Here is a 20,386-nt window from a genome sequence, read left to right as displayed (position 1 = left end):
TTCCATTCTAACTTTACGACCTGCTGAAATAAAGTATCTTGAAATATTTTCATGTTTTTAAAAAATATTTTGTTTGAATTCTTGATAACAGTGACGCGAAGAGACATGAACATTGCAGATCGTTTTTCTTTAATCTTAACAAAAATAAAAATATATCAATTTATGTCTTTCTGCAGATCGGCATGTGTTTCCAGTTACATTGAACATTCAGCAAAACCAATCATCACCATGCAGCTTTCCAGACTCGTTACATGCCGAGATAAAGTCCGTTAAACCCTTCCCAGAGTTCCTGGTTCTGCACCGGAAGGACGTCATCAACACGGACGCCCCTGCCTACGTCATCAAACGACGGACAAATGGAGCCGTGTATTTTTCTCAGACAGACAGCCACAGAAAGGTATGACGTAATGCAGCTGTTGAAGCCAAGTCACAATACTCTCCCTTTGTAATTGTTTTAATGGGCGGTTCTGGTGAGGTTATGCCCCTTCTTTCTTTCTTTCGGCTGGTAACAGGCGGAACTTCGCGGCAAGATCACACGAAAAAGGAAAAAAAAACAACGTGGATTGGTCCCAAATAGCATATCGGTTTGGTAACAGTTCGTGTGTAAGTCGTGCATTTTATACGGTAAAAAGACAATGGTAGCCTAACGGGCGGAACCTCGCGGCAAGATCACAGGAGTTGTCTCGCGTTATCACCCAAGAAGCGCTCATTTATGTTATTATAAATTTTGACTCTTTTGCAAAAACGTTTTACAAGTAAGCCCAGTTTTCGAAACGTTCGAAGACACCAGTCAGGGGCAAAACAAAACACTTAAAGGCACCGTCCTTTTTGTGAAAAGATGTCGGATCAGCGTCTCAGACCTTGCCAGGCTTTGACATTGGTAAAGACCATCCTTCCATTTAGTCACATAACAAAAATGAAATTGAACAGCCCGGGTGCTTACTGTGTGCAGTGAGATGTTTGTATGAACTAGTTTCGTACACAACACAGGAAGCAGCCCGGCTATTGACTTTTGGTTCGTGTCCAAGAGAAGGTTTGGTCTTATCCTATGTAAATGAATGACAATTTTCCGTTTGAATGTGTTAATTTAAATGGAAAATAAAATGTTGTTATTGTTATTGTTATTGTTATTATTGTTGAAAGCCGGTGTAACGCGAAATTTTTACTCCACGAAAAATGTACTCCGGAGTAAATATTTCGTACGAAATTCTTACTCCGAGTGCACTTTTCGTACGAGAAAAGAACTCCACACGGCACGAAAAAATGACTCCCTCCACGAAATTTTTACTCCCCATTTTTTTTACTTCCAGTAAAAATATCGTATGCAAAAATGGGATGCGGGCGAAGGGATAATGCCAATACGTGATCTCGCGCACACGAATGTCGCGCTACGTACCCTCCTTCCACCCCTTCCACCACCAAGACTAACAGGGGACAAGGGAGTAAAAATTTCGTACACCTGGCATGGGAAGTTAAATTGCTTGTGTTTGGGTGAAGTAATTTATTCGTTATTTATTCGTCAGGGGAGTAACATTTGTGTACGAAATGTTTACTCGGAACTCACCTGTCTTGGGGAGTAATTTTCTCGTGAAATGGGGGAGTGCCTTTTTCGTAAAGGGAGTAACTTTTTCGTACGAAATGTTTACTCCGGAATAAAAATCTCGTGGGAGTCATTTTCTCGTGTTACACCGGGCCAGGTCTGACACGGCAAGCAGAACAGTTTTCACGGGAAGGAGTGTACCTTTGAGTTCAAGAAAATATAGATCTACTTTGGAAAAAAGAACCTCAAGTGAAATTTCTATTTTAGTGGGTGAAGTAGATAAATGTCCATTAGTAATACTCCAGGCGGATTAGTCTGTGTGCGGACGCAGTGGCGTGATGGTAAGACGTCGGCCTCCTATTCGGGAGGTCGTGAGTCGAATCCCGGTCGCTGCCGCCTGGTGGGTTATAAGAGTGGTGGATTTTCCGATCTCCCAGGTCAACTATGTGCAAACCTGCCAGTGCCTTAGTCAGAGTTCGGTGGGTTATAGAAACACGCACATACCCAGCGTGCCTCCACCAAAATCGGCGTATGCTGCCTGAATGGCGGGGTAAAAACGGTCATACACGTCATGAACCACTCGTGCTAAAAACATGAGTGAACGTGGGAGTCTAAGCCCATGGACGACGAAGAAGTCTGTGCAATTTGTGGTTAGGAGTTGAGCGTGTGGGGATGGAGCTGGGGTGCACTTTAACCACTAAACCCATTTTTCTCTCTGACCCCGTCACCCTTTCTTTCAGTTTTTTTTTCATTCTTGATTTCATGTCTCTACATATTCTTTTTAAATACAAAGAAAAAGAAGACACACCAGTAACCAGGTTAGGTACTTGTTTTGATCAATATTTTGGCAGATGTATCCAGGATTTAACCTTGTCGGGATGGTAATATTCCTTTTGTCAATTTACAGGAAAGTGCAGCTTACCAAAACTCAGAGAATGGAGCAGCATTTTTACTGAAGTGCACATCGACAGGGCCGGAAATTGTGAGGATATAATTATTATGTATTGCTGAAACGCATTTCCATTCATTTTAATTGATTTTTAAAGGGGATTGTATGTACTGCTAAAGTAACTTACTTCGATAGTTCAACTCCTTCTAATGGTATCTCATATTTCTCCCTGAAATCGACATTAAATTTAGCCAAATAGCATTTTCAGCTACAGCTGCCCAACAAAACACACAGTGAAGAACATAGTCAATCTGTCGGCCTGAAATTAAAAGATCAACACTAAAACCTAGTCATCACCAAAACTACATGTGCAAAGGATAACCTAGCTGAAACTCGAAGACCGAAATGGGTCACGATCTACCTAAAGTACTATCTTATTAACAGGAACATGGACCTTTCAGAGAAAGACCTACTGAAAAAAAGCTCTGAACTTGTAAGAGCTTTTCAGACACCCAAAAGTATCATTTGCTTTACGATGTCATTTATTTGTATGTATGCTATATGAACAGTCTGTCCAATAGTTATTGAGAATTTTGCCTTTGACTTCATAAGCGTTTTATATGTTCCTACCGTACAACGTCACGACACATTGTATATATTGGAGGTTATCAAGTCCCCTATCTGAAGAACAAAACCATGTTCAATTTCTGAACTTGTGGCTTTATCAGGCGACAGTTATCGCCCTTGGTTGCAAAATAAGAGTACACTGAAACCCATTTGTAATTTTTGACAGCTTCAAATGAAGCAATTATACAATTGAATGTCACAATTATATCTTCAGGCATCTTTCATCGTAGGTAACCCTACTTTGTGTACATATTTTATTATACTACTCGCGCATGACACGAAACTGGAACAAGGTGACCAAGTTGTGGGACGAAATATGGCCATGGGTGACTCGACTATATGTTACACCCTAACAAAAACAGGACATTTAGATTGAGGATGTTCAGCAAGCGTAGCGGTATGCATGATGCTTATATCATCTCAACGGAATTAAAGCAATCAAAGCGAGGAAAAAACTTCTATATTATGAAATTAATTTAGTGCGATTACGTACACAATGCCCCTTTGCTCGTACTCCGCAACTTTCAGGATCAGTAATTGTGCAAACGTATGGTCTTAAAAGAAATGATCTGATGGGTTTCGGCACTTTCATTAGCATAACTGCAAAACATACTGCCGAATGTAATACTATTTATGACCAAACTCGAGATATCTTTGTCCAGTAAGGGTGTCACCAGTAAGAAGTAAATTGCATCAGTGTTCCTGGCAAAATGTGAACAAAAGACTTCATTTCAAACCCAGACTTTCAAACAATATCAATTATGTACGCAGATAACCTGTACTTCCTCCAGCGCAATACTCCAGAATAGATCAAAACACTGTATAATGTCAGCCATTTTCTCAACAAAAGTTTACGTTATAAAGGTTTTAATGTCATGGCAAGACCAAAATTACATTCACTATAATTTTTGGGGTTTACTCAACCGCTGGAACTAACAAAACACTATAATTAATCGAAAACCACGCCTGAAAGCTATCTTTACTTGACACTGAATTTTGCACTTATAAGTTAATTGAGCCGCGACGACTCATGCGGTTATCATCAAACTGAGATTAGGGAGAACGAGATACACTTATATAAGTTAATTGTGCGTGTAGAGAAAAGAGTCTTCTTTCATTATATACCTGAAACATGTCTGTGCTGTTGATTTTCTATTTATCATAAACGAAAAACTAATTTTTAAAAACCTAGACTTTTCAAAATGTTTGGAATACTTTACAAGATGTATTTACCTTAAAGCTACCTTATAGACGTTTGGGTAGGTAACTATATCTCGACTGAACATTGGATTTTCCTTCTTCAAGCCATGTGACGTCAGAGTCCGACAAAAATTATATTTAGGCGGCTAGCCGAGATAAAAAAAAAAAAAATAGATCGTGTTTGTTGTGCGTTCAATCGTAATAAATATAAGACATTCTAAATCAAATCGATCGAGACATAACTGTTATTTGTATTTTTGACCAACATATGACATTTAACACAAAATTCGACAGTCATTGTTCACCTCGACTGCTAGGTCTAGTAGGAACATTGACTGCCTCGATCTGTGTAAAATGTCATATTTCGGTTAAAATACAAATAACATATATAATATAACATACACATCATTTGCATCACGGTGACTATACACTGACTGTTCACTACTGTTTAAGTACTTGACTTTATACATTGTTTGTAGAACGTTGATCTGATACAATTACAACTTCCGTAGATGTTTAGGTAATTGACGTACGTTGTACATCATTTGCATATCGTTGACCTTTTATATGTACAACTACCTTAGGAGTTTTGGTATTACAATAATTCCGGAAATCGCTCGGTCAGGTTGTTATGGGTTGTTAATGAATTGCTTGCTAGAAACATAAACGTAATGGTGGACGTACCATGGATAATTGGTCTTCATGTTTCATATCTAATTGTCCCACGTCTTCAGGCTGGCACCTTGTACATAGAGGGCAGGAAGTACAGAGTGTCACGTGCTCATGCGGCGGACAAGTCTCAGTCAGCCCACAACTCAGCACGTGACCCGAGGGGCGATTATTATGAGTTTCTTCTCGTCCAGGACATACCGCACAATGATCAACACGTGCAAGGTTTGTTCGTTTGATTAATGTAGACATAGACATAGGCATAGAACACTTTATTATCTCAACGAGGAGAAACTCAGCTGTGGTGTCTACAGCATTACAATAAACAACATAAAACGTAAGAACATAAATAAAATATCGAGGCGCAAATAGTCCGTCACAAGCAGACGCGCGGGCTCATAGGCGCATGGAATCAATATATATATAGATTATGTTAAAAGTTGCTTACTGGCTCAGTCCATCATCATGCTAATCCTGATCCTCCTCCTCCCCCATCCTCCTCCTCCTCCTCCTCCTCCTCCTCCTCCTCCTCATCATCATCATCATCATCATCATCGTCGTCGTCGGCGTTGTCGTCGTCATCCTCCTCCTCCTCATCATCATCAGCAGCACCAGCAGCAACAACATCATCGTCGTCGTCGTCGTCGTAGTTGTCTTCCTCCTACCCCCCCTTCTTTGTTCGTATCCACATGGTGGTAGGGGAGGACAGTACACTCTTTGTTCGTATCCACATGGTGGTAGGGGAGGACAGTACACTCTTTGTTCGTATCCACATGGTGGTAGGGGAGGACAGTACACTCTTTGTTCGTATCCACATGGTGGTAGGGGAGGACAGTACACTCTTTGTTCGTATCCACATGGTGGTAGGGGAGGACAGTACACTCTTTGTTCGTATCCACATGGTGGTAGGGGAGGACAGTACACTCTTTGTTCGTATCCACATGGTGGTAGGGGAGGACAGTACACTCTTTGTTCGTATCCACATGGTGGTAGGGGAGGACAGTACACTCTTTGTTCGTATCCACATGGTGGTAGGGGAGGACAGTACACTCTTTGTTCGTATCCACATGGTGGTAGGGGAGGACAGTACACTCTTTGTTCGTATCCACATGGTGGTAGGGAGGACAAAGACGTGACAGTTCACTCGTCGTAACAACTTTTCTTCAAGAACAAATAACGCCAACCAGGAAGAACTTTGCACTGCGCAAAAGACCTTCCAAACATCAACAAGTTACATATTCCCATACCCTCCACAAAGGCTCAGTCCTTTCCGTGAAAGCAATTTCGCTCAGATCTGCCAAAATCGATAAACAGATAGACAGTTAACGGTAAAAAATTCTGCTAAGCCTTTTTAATGAGATAAGAACATCCCTCCGCTTGCACTCATACCAAAAATCTACCCAATGACTGCTTCTTTCTGTGCAGGATTGGAATTGTTTTATGAATTAATTTCGCAGATTGCCATAAGTAGCTGTCAAGATATTGTTTTGAACGATCCCACTGTGCACAGCAATGTGATGTTTGGTATGTGTCCAAATGGAAGGATAGTCTGATGTTACGTAAAAGCCTGGCTGAACCTGAGGCGGTCAGCCGAATCGTTTAAACAGGAAAGAGTGTGTCTTTAAGGCAGGATAGAAACAGCTGTAATAAAAAGTGTGGGAACCTCAGGAGTTGACGAAAGACGCTTTTGTTCTGTGAGCCCTGGTAGCTCACAGGGTGGTCACAACTGCCTGCATTCATACTCAAGGCATTGACATACGAAAACTTAATTACCCGGCCATGTCTGCAGCAGACCAGGCTAGGAGGTATACGTAGCTGTTTTCATTCAAATAACACTGACATGTATTATAGAGGTTGCATAAATAAAACAAAGGCTGAAGCAAGTTAGTGCTAAATATTACACGGATTCCCACAGAAAAGGAGAACACTTTTTTTTTTAGCCGACAAGAAACCAACGGTGATATATATATATTTTTTTTTAGCGTTGCTAAACCATGCAGCCATGACGTTGAAAACAAGACATTAAATTAAAGGCATTCTGTTTGTTTGCTTACATCCTGTTTGAAACTATTCAGCTTAACTTGTTTTGATTTAGCGTACCTGGAGTCTGTCCTTGTCAACATATAGTAGAATTGAAATAGGTATTTCGTCCAACATAAAGAACTGATTTAAACCATGAATGCAAGCTCGAAAATCGATAACAGAAGTCTGTTCAATGTTACTTATCTATTCAGTGGTGATTCTTGTGAAAGATTCTGATATCCAATACTCAAGTTTCATAAATGATCTTAAAATGAAGGGCTTGACAAATCCTTTTCTTTAAATGTATCTCACTAAGTATCTGTTTAAACTACAATGTTCCTTTCAATTACTTTTTCTCAGGCTAGAAGCGGGTTTTCTCTTAAAATGGAAAGGGGGTAGGGTAGTAGAAGCACCACAGGTTAACATTTAGCACTTCACATGTTTACCATGGTTAAAGGGATACCTTTCCTTGGATGTGACAACACCTTTACCCGTTTAATTTCATGTTTGTTTGTGTTTGTGAAATTTAGTTTCAAAAGTTGGTATCAAGTTGTACTATTCCCCAATGTATACCAGTTCGTATGACTTTGTGCTGCAGTCAACAAGCTTTTTATTTGCTGTTTACACCTTCCAATTACTTGATAATTCACTTAGTATACTCGCTCTGATGAAGTGCTTTTTGTGCAGTATACTTTTTAAAACTACCCGGGCTACTTTGACTTACAATTGCGCATAGTAGATGCCACTTTTTGGATTCCTGGAACGGTTGGTTGAGAGTTTATATGCATGACTTTCGCATGATACCCCGTTTTCCCGGGAGTACCGCCTGTGCATTAAAATCCTTAACTAAGCGTCTTTTCCCCATTTGGCCGCTCATCTCTATCCCTAATATTTCCATACACCTTAGGCCAAAAAAAAAAAAATAGGTGTGGTTACGGTAACATAGCCAAAAAACATAGGGTAGGAAGGTAGGCAATCACTTTTTCTTTTTTTTTACTTTTTTTTCTAATGTGTACAAATTAAACCTACTTGACAGGGAAATAAGTGTGCGACTCGCGCGCTGTCGCTTTCATTGCACTCGGTTTTTTTTTTTTTTTTTTTTTTTGACAAATGTAATAAAAAGTTATAGGATCGGCCCCTAAAATTAGGGTAGGTCGGGTTACCGTAACCACACCTATTTTTTTTTTTAGGCCTTAACACATCAAGTCACTTTCAAAATAAACAATGCAAAAAAAAAAAAAAAAAAGGAAAATAACAAAAGATAAGTTATTATTAAAACGTTGAATTATGACAAAACAAAAAGTTACCGTCACTGATCCTCGCCCCAGGGGACTTTTAAGTGGACAGACAGACGGACACTTATAATACAGAAAACAAGAAATTCCTCCGAGGTAGGAAAAACACCCCCGTCCTCACCAACTGAGCAGGCACTGCTAACAAGTGTGGTTATTTCCCTTTGACCATTAATATGTCCCTCTATAAGTCCTTGTAGAATCTTAATCCACCAATAACTCCCTAACCGTGTGTTTGACTGGTCCCAATGTTTGTAAGGACCGTCTCAGGAATGTATAGAACCTGTTCACCAAGTTTGGTGACGATCGGTCCGTTCATTCTTGAGATCTATATGCGAACACAAACAAACAAACAAACAAACACATCGAGCGAAACCTATACACACCCCTATACCGGGGGTGTAATAAACTTATTGAACACTAGAATGAATACCCGCTTCGCCGGGTAGCCGGCTTCGCCGGGAAGAAGTACTTAGAGCCGTACGCCGGCTTCGCCGGGTCCGAACTATGGACCCGCCAAGCTTAGGTCCCTCCCAGATTCGTGGAATGGGAACAGCACGAAAATGATTCAGTGGCCATAATGCCATTCCTGACCATATCGAGTCCCATCCTTGTCGACGAATGTAACCGTGTTAATCACCTTTGGAGGCGAACTCCACTCAAACAGGACTGAGCAAGTTATGGCTTCTCAAAGGAAGGCCAGTACATAAATTTACACAAAAGCCGCCAGACCACATCACAAACAGAACTGAAGAATGCACAGGTGTTGCTTACATAGAGACACACACACTTACACACACACACACACAAACACAGAGAAGCCGTATCTATAGAGAGATAGATGACAGTGTATTTTTCGCGTGGCTATAAATTGATTCGACCTTTGCACTTTTACAGTGAGGATAATTTACGGGTCCAATTTACGTTCTGTACACTGCGTTGACCTTCTAAAAATAGGTAACAGTAACAGAACGCCGGGAATATCCGAAGACGCTCAGCGCAGTGGACAGCGCAGTGTAGTAACTTACAACTGAACGGGAAAGCCACACGAATTTTCATTTTTCTCATTTTCATTTTCATTGCTTTATTGTCCCATCGCTGGGAAATTCGGGTCGCTTCCTCCCAGTGGAAAGCTAGCAGCAACGGAGTCGCGCTACCCAGGTGTCTGCGTGTTTAGGTGTATTCAGCCACCTGCACTTATGGCAGAATGACCAAGGTCTTTTACGTGCCATTGTGATGACACGGGGGTGGGACATGGCTTCCGTCTCTGGGTCTGCACATAAAGTTGACCCGTGTCCGTCCCGGCCCGAATTCGAACCTGCGACCTTCCGATCACAAGTCCAGTGCTCTACCAACTGAGCTTCCATCTGCCTGACCCAGCCAGCTGAAATTTAAAAAAGAAAACTAGTAAAAGTAGAAGCTCCCTCGGTAGACACAACCAAGGAAGGGAGATAAACGCCAAACACTGGAGAAGATAAGGAAGAGTTACTTATAATGGTGAAATGAACCCAAAAACGAAAATGAGTTCAGCGCTGCGCGCTGAGAGCACGTGTTGAAATATCTCATCGATGATATTGTGTCCGGGGTGTAGCTGAATACGGTGTCCAAATTTGAAAAAGATCCACCGAGAACTTTGGCGTTGTGATGTGGTGTAGCGGCTATGGTGTGTCGGTATGGGGGCCCGGGTAAGCTGAGGTGGAACCAAAATAGCTGAGGTGGAACCAAAATCGGTTCCGCGCTGCGCGCTGAGAGCACGTGTTGAAATATCTCATCGACCAGGTTGTGTCCAGGGTGTACCTGAATATGATCACCAAATTTGAAACAGATCCATCGAGAACCTTGGCCGCGCATCGCGCACAGACACACAGACAGACAGACAGACAGACACTAGTCGTATATATATATAGAAATTGTCCAGAAGCTCCCTCGGTAGACACAACCAAGACAATCTGCTCTGAAGACAACTCACACTTTTCTTCCTTACCTTACAGCACACGTGAAACGTATGACCAGAGGGAAACAGCATGGTGACCCACTTTTGCAAGGTGCACACAGCCTCACGGTACCAAGATCACGTGCTAAACGGGAAACTAAGGATTACTTCATAGATGTGCTTGTTGCCCTGGACTTTGCCTTCTACAAATAGTGAGTCCCAATAAGCAATGCTTAATTTTCATCTCCATGAGTATTGATGTTCAGTGAGTTTCTTGTATTAAGTGACTCGTCACAGTACAAGGAAAGTGTGATTTCTAAAAATGATAGAGTGTTAATGTAAGGCGGGGAAAGGAAACATAGGACTTTCATTTGAGACTGGGGAACGCAGTGGGTGCATACCCATGTGTTAAAAAAAGTACTTAACAATCGATGGATTAAGATGGATATAAGCGGAAGATTCCGGTTTTGCTCGAATGCCTGTTTGGCAGTGAGTGATGCACGATGACAACTAATGCGCACTTATGCATGGATAAACTTTTACTAGTTTTCTTTTTTAAATTTCAGCTGGCTGGGTCAGGCAGATGGAAACAGTACAGACGCCATTCAGAAGGCAAAAGAATACATTGCTTATATCTTTAATGGGGTAAGTAATATGAACATACACTTGTTTTACATTTTATTTAACAATGTACGTGTCTAACAAATGTCCACAATACTTCTTCTTCTTCTTCAGCGTTCCAGAATTGTCTGGTTACGTGTGAGCTCGTTTGCCCACTTGGGTTCCCCACACTATATACTCTGAGAGCATAGTCAGCTTCACTCTGCTTTCGTTGAGTAGGCATGTTGGGTATTTCATGTTTCCATAACCCACCGAACTCCGACATGGATTACAGGATCTTTTCCGTGCGCACTTGGTCTTGTGCTTGCGTGTACAAGGATTCGAACTCACGACCTCCCGATTAGGAGGCCGAAATCTTACCACCACGCCACTGCGCACGTCTGCACTCCACTCCACCATACAAAGAGAAAGACTTAGTAAAACAACAAGATGAAAAATTCATTTGTTTACGCTATCAGAGAAATCAACCTTCGAACTTGCCAGTTTGAGTAATACAACGTAGACGAAAACAAGCTGAAATAACGCTATCGCAACACTCAAACAAGTCGCGTAAGGCGAAATTACTACATTTAGTCAAGCTGTGGAACTCACAGAATGAAACTGAACGCACTGCATTTTTTCACAATGACCGTAGTCCGCCGCTTGTGCAAAACGGAGTGAAACTGACGAGCCTGTTCAGCGCGGTAGTGATTTCGCTGTGCTGCATAGCACGCTTTTCTGTACCTCTCTTTGTTTTAACTTTCTGAGCGTGTTTTTAATCCAAACATATCATATCTATATGTTTTTGGAATCAGGAACCGACAAGGAATAAGATGAAATTTAATTTTGATCATAATTTTTATATTTTTAATTTTCAGAGTTTGTTTTTAATCCAAATATAACATGTTTATATGCTTTTTGGAATCAGGAAATGATGTAGAATAAGATGAATGTAAATTTGGATAGTTTTATACATGTAAAAAAAATATTATTACAATTTTCAGATTTTTAATGACCAAAGTCATTAATTAATTTTTAAGCCACCAAGCTGAAATGCAATACCGAAGTCCGGCCTTCGTCGAAGATTGCTTTGCCAAAATTTCAATCAATTTGATTGAAAAATGAGGGTGTGACAGTGCCGCCTCAACTTTTACAAAAAGCCGGATATGACGTCATCAAAAGTATTTATCGAAAAAAATAAAAAAATGTCCGGGGATATCATTCCCAGGAACTCTCATGTCAAATTTCATAAAGATCGGTCCAGTAGTTTAGTCTGAATCGCTCTACACACACACACGCACACACAGACACACACACACACACACACACACACACACACACACACACACACACACACACACACACACACACACACACACACACACACACACACACACACACATACACCACGACTCTCGTCTCGATTCCCCCTCTATGTTAAAACATTTAGTCAAAACTTGACTAAATGTAAAAAGAAGACAAAAAAGCTGAAATAAGTGAAAACAAGTCGCGTAAGGCGAAAATACAATATTTAGTCAAGTAGCTGTCGAACTCACAGAATGAAACTGAACGCAACGCAACGCAGCAAGACCGTATACTCGTAGCATCGTCACTCCACCGCCCGTGGCAAAGGCAGTGCACGTGGAATTGACAAGAAGAGCGGGGTATTCGTTGCGCTGAGAAGGATAGCACGCTTTTCTGTACCTCTCTTCGTTTTAACTTTCTGAGCGTGTTTTTAATCCAAACATATCATATCTATATATTTTTGGAATCAGGAACCGACAAGGAATAAGATGAAAGTGTTTTTAAATTGATTTCGAAAAAAAAATTTTGATAATAATTTTTATATATTTAATTTTCAGAGCTTGTTTTTAATCCGAATATAACATATTTATATGTTTTTGGAATCAGCAAATGATGGAGAATAAGATAAACGTAAATTTGGATCGTTTTATAAATTTTTATTTTTTTTTTACAATTTTCCGATTTTTAATGACCAAAGTCATTAATTAATTTTTAAGCCACCAAGCTGAAATGCAATACCGAACCCCGGGCTTCGTCGAAGAGTACTTGACCAAAATTTCAACCAATTTGGTTGAAAAATGAGGGCGTGACAGTGCCGCCTCAACTTTCACGAAAAGCCGGATATGACGTCATCAAAGACATTTATCAAAAAAATGAAAAAAACGTTCGGGGATTTCATACACAGGAACTCTCATGTCAAATTTCATAAAGATCGGTTCAGTAGTTTAGTCTGAATCGCTCTACACACACACACACACACACACACACACACACACACACACACACACACGCACACACACACACACATACACCACGACTCTCGTCTCGATTCCCCCTCTATGTTAAAACATTTAGTCAAAACTTGACTAAATGTAAAAAGAAGACAAAAAAGCTGAAATAAGTGAAAAAAATAGAATGTGTGCGACTTGAAACGTTACATTCCTAGATGATCCTCATACTCCATGCTTACAACAGTAGTCGTGACCATGCAAGCGGTGCTCTATGATAACCAGACACATACCAAGGGAAACATGAACAAAGAAGTCGTGACCATGCAAGCGGTGCTCTATGATAACCAGACACATACCAAGGGAAACATGAACAAAGAAGTCGTGACCATGCAAGCGGTGCTCTATGATAACCAGACACATACCAAGGGAAACATGAACAAAGATAAGGGAGAGCTGTGCGGAACCAATGCCCTGGCACACCAGACACCACCGCCGCCACCACCACCACCATCGCCACAGGCACCAAAACCTTTTTTTGTGAACATTTCAGATCAATTCTCGCTTCAACTCGGCCAAAACAGCAGATTACAACCTTCACATGACCATTGGCAGTTTTATCATCGCTCAGGTATTGTGTGTGTGTGTGTGAGTGTGTGTGTGTGTGTGTGTGTGTGTGAGTGTGTGTGTGTGTGTGTGTGTGTGTGTGTGTGTGGAGAGAGGATTACTACCATTGGCATTTGTTTCCTTCAAATACAGAGAAACTTTTGTTTTAAGAACTCCTTCATGTGAAAGAGTTACGTCGAACGAAGGAGAGGGTTAAAAATGTAAGCAAATTTAAAGATCTTGCAGAATACAGTCTTAGTTAGGACACAAGAACCTAAAACAGAGAGGAAACGGGGGGGGGGGGGGGGGGGTGGGGGGGGGGGGGGGCGGGGTCGTGTTCTCATGGTCTCGTAGTTTACAGTATCACTCTCTCACACTGTCTTTGTCTTTCTCGGTTTCTCTGTCTCTCAGTGTCGCAGTCTGTCTGTCTGTCGCAGTCTCTCTCTGTATCTCAGTGTCGCACTCTGTCTGTCTGTCGCAGTCTCTCTCTGTCTCTCAGTGTCGCAGTCTGTCTGTCTGTCTCAGTCTCTCTCTCTCACCCTTTTTTCATATTGCAACATGTTTCTCTCCCACGCATACACAGATTCACATAAACACACAGGTACACAAGCACAGACATAGGCATAGATACACATACACATACACAGATGCAGAAACAGACACACACACACACACACTCACACAACTAGCATCCCCCCCGCGCACGCACACACAAACACACATGCACATACCCCCACCCTCCTACCCCCACCCCCGCACACACACACACACACACATCCACACACACACACACACACATCCACACACACACACACACACACACATCCACACACACACACACACACACACACATCCACACACACACACACACACACACACACACACACACACACACACACACACACACACACATTCACCCTTTCAAAAAAAGGAAAACAAACCAAATTTCACTGAATTGTGCAGACAGCAGAAGATGCCCCGTGGACGGAAACAGTTAAGGAGAGGACAGCAAGTGGCATCACACAGTTAAACGCCAGCACCGTTATGACAAAACTGGAAACATACGTCAAGGAAACCTACAGCAATCTTCCATCTCACGATCATCTCATGCTGATCACAGAGTAAGTGATATTTGGTTTGATAATGCAGATAGAGACCAAACGCGTTGTGTCAAGTCACACTGGAAACATGCGTAAACGAAAACTACAAATGTTTGCCGGAATACGATTATCTCATCATCATCAGAGAATAATGTTAAAAAACAAAAGATTTCTGTACTCACCGATACAAGAACGGCACAAGACGATACGCAATTTTGCGTATGAAAGCTTCATCAGGAGAAACAAAAACCCACAAAAGGCGACAAAAAGCAGACGCAACACGGAACGAACAAGGTTTGAACAGAAAATGGAGGGGAAAGACGCAAAAAAGGGGAAGGAACTCTAGGAACGGAAATAAGCTTTCATAAGGCCAAAAAAAAAAAAATTGTCTGTTTAGGGTAACCCGACCGACCCTATCGATTTGGCGCCGACCCAAAAACTTTTTTTTGATTTCAAAAAAAAAAAGAAAAAAAAAGAGGTAAAAATGCTAAAAGAGACATTTGGCGTTTCTTTCTCTCCCTTTCTCTCTGTTTTATTTATACGTTAGTTTTGAAACATGTATTCATCAAATATAAGAAGTGAATGTTCAGCCAACATAGCATTTACACACCAAAAAAAAAACAAAAAAAAACCCTACCTACCTACCGACCCTACTTTTTTTGGTCATTTTACCCTAAACAGACAATTTTTTTTTTTTGGCCTAAGCGAAAATTCGTATCGTCTTGTGCTGTTCTTGTATCGGTGAGTACAGAAATCTTTTTTTTAATTTTTTTTTTAGCTTTGTTCATCTCACCACAGTCACGTCGTTGTTTAAATTAGAGAATAAGTGACACTGTGAAAATTAAAAGCCACAAGAGGCGAAGCCTTCAAGGCTCCCGTAAGAAATCGACAAACAGTAACACAAACTCAATCACTCCGTCACACATACACGCACACAGTAAGCATAGACACAGTGCAAGAGTGGAAGACGCTAGATCTAGATCTGACTGACAGCAGAAGTACTATTCAGGGAAGGATGGAACAGGAACACTGAGACCAAGGTCACCATGAGAGCTCCGGGCATGAAGGGCCACACGAGCAAGGACATTTTATAATTTTGGATGATTAATGAGATGAGGATGATTATAATGATGATGCTATGGATTTCCAATTTGGTTTGAGACTACGTGACAGGGCAGCACTCTACGCTTACTGTCATAATATATCCTGGTGTCAACCAGGCCCGAGAACTGCCGCACCTGCGGTGTTGGTCAGGTAAGCAGAACCTGAGCACCCTCAAAGTCGCATTCGTTAAGTGAATGACACTCGGCTGTGTGATTCCAGCCTTCCCATAGGAACCATAGCACTTCCACTCTGGGTAGGAGCCGACCGTAGCCCGAAAAACCCACATGACCCTGATGGGATTCGAACCCACGACCTCCCGGCCCGCAGCCCGATGCGCTAACCACTGCGCTACGGGGGCCGGTTCAGCCAGTCTTTCTTACAAACAGACACACACATACACACACACACACACACGCGCATGCATGCACGCACACACACACAAGCTCACACACACACACACACACACACACACACACACACACACACACACACACACACACACAGTGACTCACACAGATCTCATACATACAAAACTCATACGCACATAGACAGACGGACACACACACCTTTACAAACAAACACACACAAACATACACACAAACTCATGCACACACACACACACACACACACACACCCACATACACACACACACACACACACACACACTCTCTCTCAGTCTCTCTTTCTTACACACACACACACACACACACACACACACACACGCACGCACGCACACACACACACACACACACACACACACGAGTACACACACACAAACAGTAACAATAACACATGTGCACAAAATGAACACACACACACACACACACACACACACACACACACACCGCGCGAGAGAGAAAGACTACAGGGAGGCATGACGTCATGATGCATTAATTGACGTCAAACACTTTTGACCGTGACGTAATCTGTATCCATAGTCTTGGATAACCACACACACATAGACTCGGAAATGTTAAAGTTTCTACCACAGACAGACATACATACATACATACATACATACATACGCACGCACGCACGCACGCACGCACGCACAGACAGACAACAGTTAGCATCGCATAGGCTACACTTACGTGAGCCCAAAACACTATGTCAACAATCTGGAAACATGCGTCAAGGAAATGTTCCAACAGCCAGCTTGATTGTAAGAGTCACGTTGTTTTTATGATTGGATCTTTGAAGAGTTTTTAATTTGTATTTGTAATCCCCTTTGTTATACAGGTATGACTTGTACGGTGACGACAACGGGTTCAGGTTCAACAACACAGCAGGTAGAAATCATATTTTATATTTATCAATGCTTTATATTATGTCCATTCCAGTTAACCTTTTCCCCTTTGTCTTTCAATCCGAAAAAGCCCAACTTGCCTTGCCATCCCCAATTTGACCGAGCCTCATTTGATTCCGCTCTTTTTATCATTCTTAAAATATTAATTAAGTGGAAAACTAACATGCAGTCTTGATTTCAACACCACTACACAGATGCCGGACTGAGTGGCCGAGTGGTAACGCACTTGCGCTCGGAAGCGAGAGGTTGCGAGTTCGACGCTGGGTCAGGGCGTTAGCAATTTTCTCCCCCCTTTCCTAACCTAGGTGGTGGGTTCAAGTGCTAGTCTTTCGGATGAGACGAAAACCCGAGGTCCCTTCGTGTACACTACATTGGGGTGTGCACGTTAAAGATCCCACGATTGACAAAATGGTCTTTCCTGGCAAAATTGTATAGGCATAGATAAAAAATGTCCACGAAAATACCCGTGTGACTTGGAATAATAGGCCGTGAAAAGTAGGATATGCGCCGAAATGGCTGCGATCTGCTGGTCGATGTGAATGCGTGATGTATTGTGTAAAAAATTCCATCTCACACGGCATAAATAGATCCCTGCGCCTTGAGTCCGAGTCTGGAGATACGCGCGCGATATAAGACTTCATATATATATATATGCCAATTAAGATTTAGACTCAAGACTCAAGACTGAAAGTTTTACTGTCCTTTTAAAAACAAGGACAATTGCCATGCAGTGTCGGGCGGTTACAGACATCAAATACATCACATGCACTAAGAATTAAGAATTGCACTAAAAACAACAACACCAAAACATATTACATTTACAAAGAATTCAGTGTTGCACTAAAATACATCTGACATTCCTAATTAATCATTCAACCATCCACAAACTACCAATCAGGCAACGAATAAACCAGTCAAACAGCTAAGGACAAACCATAGAACATTTTCTGTACTCCAGTCCCTTATTACATAGGGTCTGATCTTTTTCTCCATCAGGTTTCGCTCTGATCGGCAGCATGTGTTACACTGACGGAACAAGTATATCCGTGGTGGAGGATCATGGGGGATTTCAAAGCGAGGGTACAGCCACCCACGAGCTCGGACACAGGTCAGTGTGTGTGTGTGTGTGTGTGTGTGTGTGTGTGTGTGTGTGTGTGTGTGTGTGTGTGTGTGTGTGTGTAAGTGTGTACGTGTGTTTGTGTATAGCGATTCAGAGAAAACTACTGGACCGATCTCCATGAAACTTGACCTGAGAGTTCTTGAGTATAATATCCTCGGACATGTTTTCATTTTTTTGATAAATGTCTTTGATGACGTCATATCACGTGAAAGTTGAGGCAGCACTGTCACACTCTCATTTTCAACCAAACTGATTGACATTTTGGTCAAGCAATCTTTGACAAAGTCCAGACTATGGGATTGCATTGCAGCTCGGAAGCTTAAAAATGAATTGATGAGTTCGCTCATTAAAGTTGTCATTAAATCGAATTTTTGCTAACAGATTTAAAATTGATTGCATCGTATTTTTCATCAAATTCTGAATCTAAAAATATATACATGTCATGTTTACTCTAAAAATGGGATCACAGTTAGCGAAAATAGCTTAATTAGGTACTACGATTACATTTTTAGAAATCAATCTAAAAAGGTTTTCATTTTATTTTTTATGATTTCCTGATTTCAAAAACATATAGATATAATATAATATAATATAATATGTTTGTATATATAAACAACAAGCTCAGAAAGTTCAAAAGAATACAGCAAAGCGCGCTTTCTTGCTTTACGCAATACGCTACTGTGCTATACTAGCTCGTCAATTTCACTTCGTTTTGCACGTGAAAAGTGGGCGGTTTTCTTGCCGCGGGGGTTGACGAAGCTGTATTGTCTTGGTGAAAAAAATGCATTGCGTTCAGTTTCATTCTGTGAGTTCGACAGATTGACTAAATGTTGTAATTTTGCCTTACGCCACTTGTTTTCTATTGTCATTGTTGGTTTCGCCTGACAGTATGGGCGCAGAGCACGACGGGGATGGCAACGAATGTAGTTCAGCAGACCGTTACGTCATGGCTGGAAACGCTCATGAGCAAACGGAAGCCACCAAAGCGAATCCTTGGTTGTTCTCCCCGTGTTCCGTCGCCTACTTCAAACAGCTCATCCACGACTTGATCAGAGATGGGTCAGATTTTTTTGTATTGCTCTTTCGATGTCTGTTTCTGTCTTTCTTTAACTTTCCATACATGTGTCTTTGTCTGTCCGTTTCTGTCTTTTGCCCTGCCTTTCTGTCTCTATCTCTCTCTCCCTCAGTGTTTTTTCTGTAACCGAGTGCCGAAACACTACGATCACCTCGGGAAGCGAAGTGCAATCAAACAGGATTGAAAATGTTAGGGCTAATTTCTTAGCCCTATAAAAACTGTTATGCAAACCCGAAGGTTTCCATGAACATACAGACAATCGGAAACCACCAGACCCCATTACAAACAGAATTCTACAATCCACTGGTGTTGACTTTTAAAGGCCAACAACTCGGGTGCAGAGTCTGCTGTGAAAGGAGCGGTAGCCTCCCCTGTCATATTTGAATCATATTTTCTTTCTCTTGGGTTTTCTTTTTCTGTCTGTCTATCGTGATAACTATGTTTATCGTTTTACCTCGATTTTGTAATTGATTGATTTTCTGGGCGACTGACTGTTTGATTAGTTGGATAATTGATTTATCGATTGATTGAGCGACTGATTGATTTAATGACTGATTTGTTGATTGATTTGTCGTACAGCTACGAATCGACATGTCTCCTTGCGCGCGTGACAGCAGACGGCGTGCCCACAGTGTCTGGGTTACCAGGACAGCTTGCAGGCCCGGATGTACAATGTCGCCAGATCTACGGTGCGCAGTCCTACTTGTGCAGGGTAGGAGGACTTTCTCATATTTCACATTATTTAAAAAACAAAGAGAGGGAACCTTTAAAACGATTAACTGGAGAGAGAGAGAGAGAGAGAGAGAGAGAGAGAGAGAGAGAGAGAGAGAGAGAGAGAGAGAGAGGGAGAGAGAGAAAAAATTAGAGAGAGAATACGAATACGAATACGAAAGTTTATTCAGTTTTAGGCCAGAGCCCCTTCTGAAGGGTATGCGCCCATATACAACGTAATCATAGAAAAACATTGTGTTGTTTCATAAATGACCCAAATTTGTACACATCAAACAGTAATACATGTGTACATAAATCATGTCACAATGATTAATCTTTT

General features: G+C 41.5%; 1 protein-coding gene and 1 long non-coding RNA gene across 4 annotated transcripts in view; one reads left to right on the top strand and one right to left on the bottom strand.

Annotated features, from left to right (window-relative positions):
- Positions 1-20,386, top strand: part of LOC138971789 (metalloprotease mig-17-like) — a 46,763-nt gene that overhangs the window by 4,437 nt on the left and 21,940 nt on the right. For all 3 annotated transcript variants that reach the window (XM_070344602.1, XM_070344601.1, XM_070344604.1), the window contains exons 3-13: positions 177-397; positions 2,448-2,522; positions 4,991-5,150; positions 10,231-10,384; positions 10,739-10,817; positions 13,578-13,655; positions 14,594-14,751; positions 17,074-17,123; positions 18,137-18,248; positions 19,149-19,319; positions 19,915-20,047. In XM_070344602.1, coding sequence (XP_070200703.1) covers positions 177-397; positions 2,448-2,522; positions 4,991-5,150; positions 10,231-10,384; positions 10,739-10,817; positions 13,578-13,655; positions 14,594-14,751; positions 17,074-17,123; positions 18,137-18,248; positions 19,149-19,319; positions 19,915-20,047 — 1,391 coding nt within the window. The remainder of the gene's footprint in view (positions 1-176; positions 398-2,447; positions 2,523-4,990; positions 5,151-10,230; positions 10,385-10,738; positions 10,818-13,577; positions 13,656-14,593; positions 14,752-17,073; positions 17,124-18,136; positions 18,249-19,148; positions 19,320-19,914; positions 20,048-20,386) is intronic.
- The window catches only part of LOC138971792 (uncharacterized), a 67,283-nt gene that overhangs the window by 30,600 nt on the left and 16,297 nt on the right, over positions 1-20,386 (bottom strand). The gene's annotated exons all lie outside the window — the stretch shown is intronic.

Source organism: Littorina saxatilis, linkage group LG7, assembly GCF_037325665.1.
Source record: "Littorina saxatilis isolate snail1 linkage group LG7, US_GU_Lsax_2.0, whole genome shotgun sequence".
NCBI lineage: Eukaryota > Metazoa > Mollusca > Gastropoda > Littorinimorpha > Littorinidae > Littorina > Littorina saxatilis.
The sequence above is the reverse complement of the archived record's forward strand: the minus strand, read 5'-3'. Positions and strand labels throughout refer to the sequence as shown.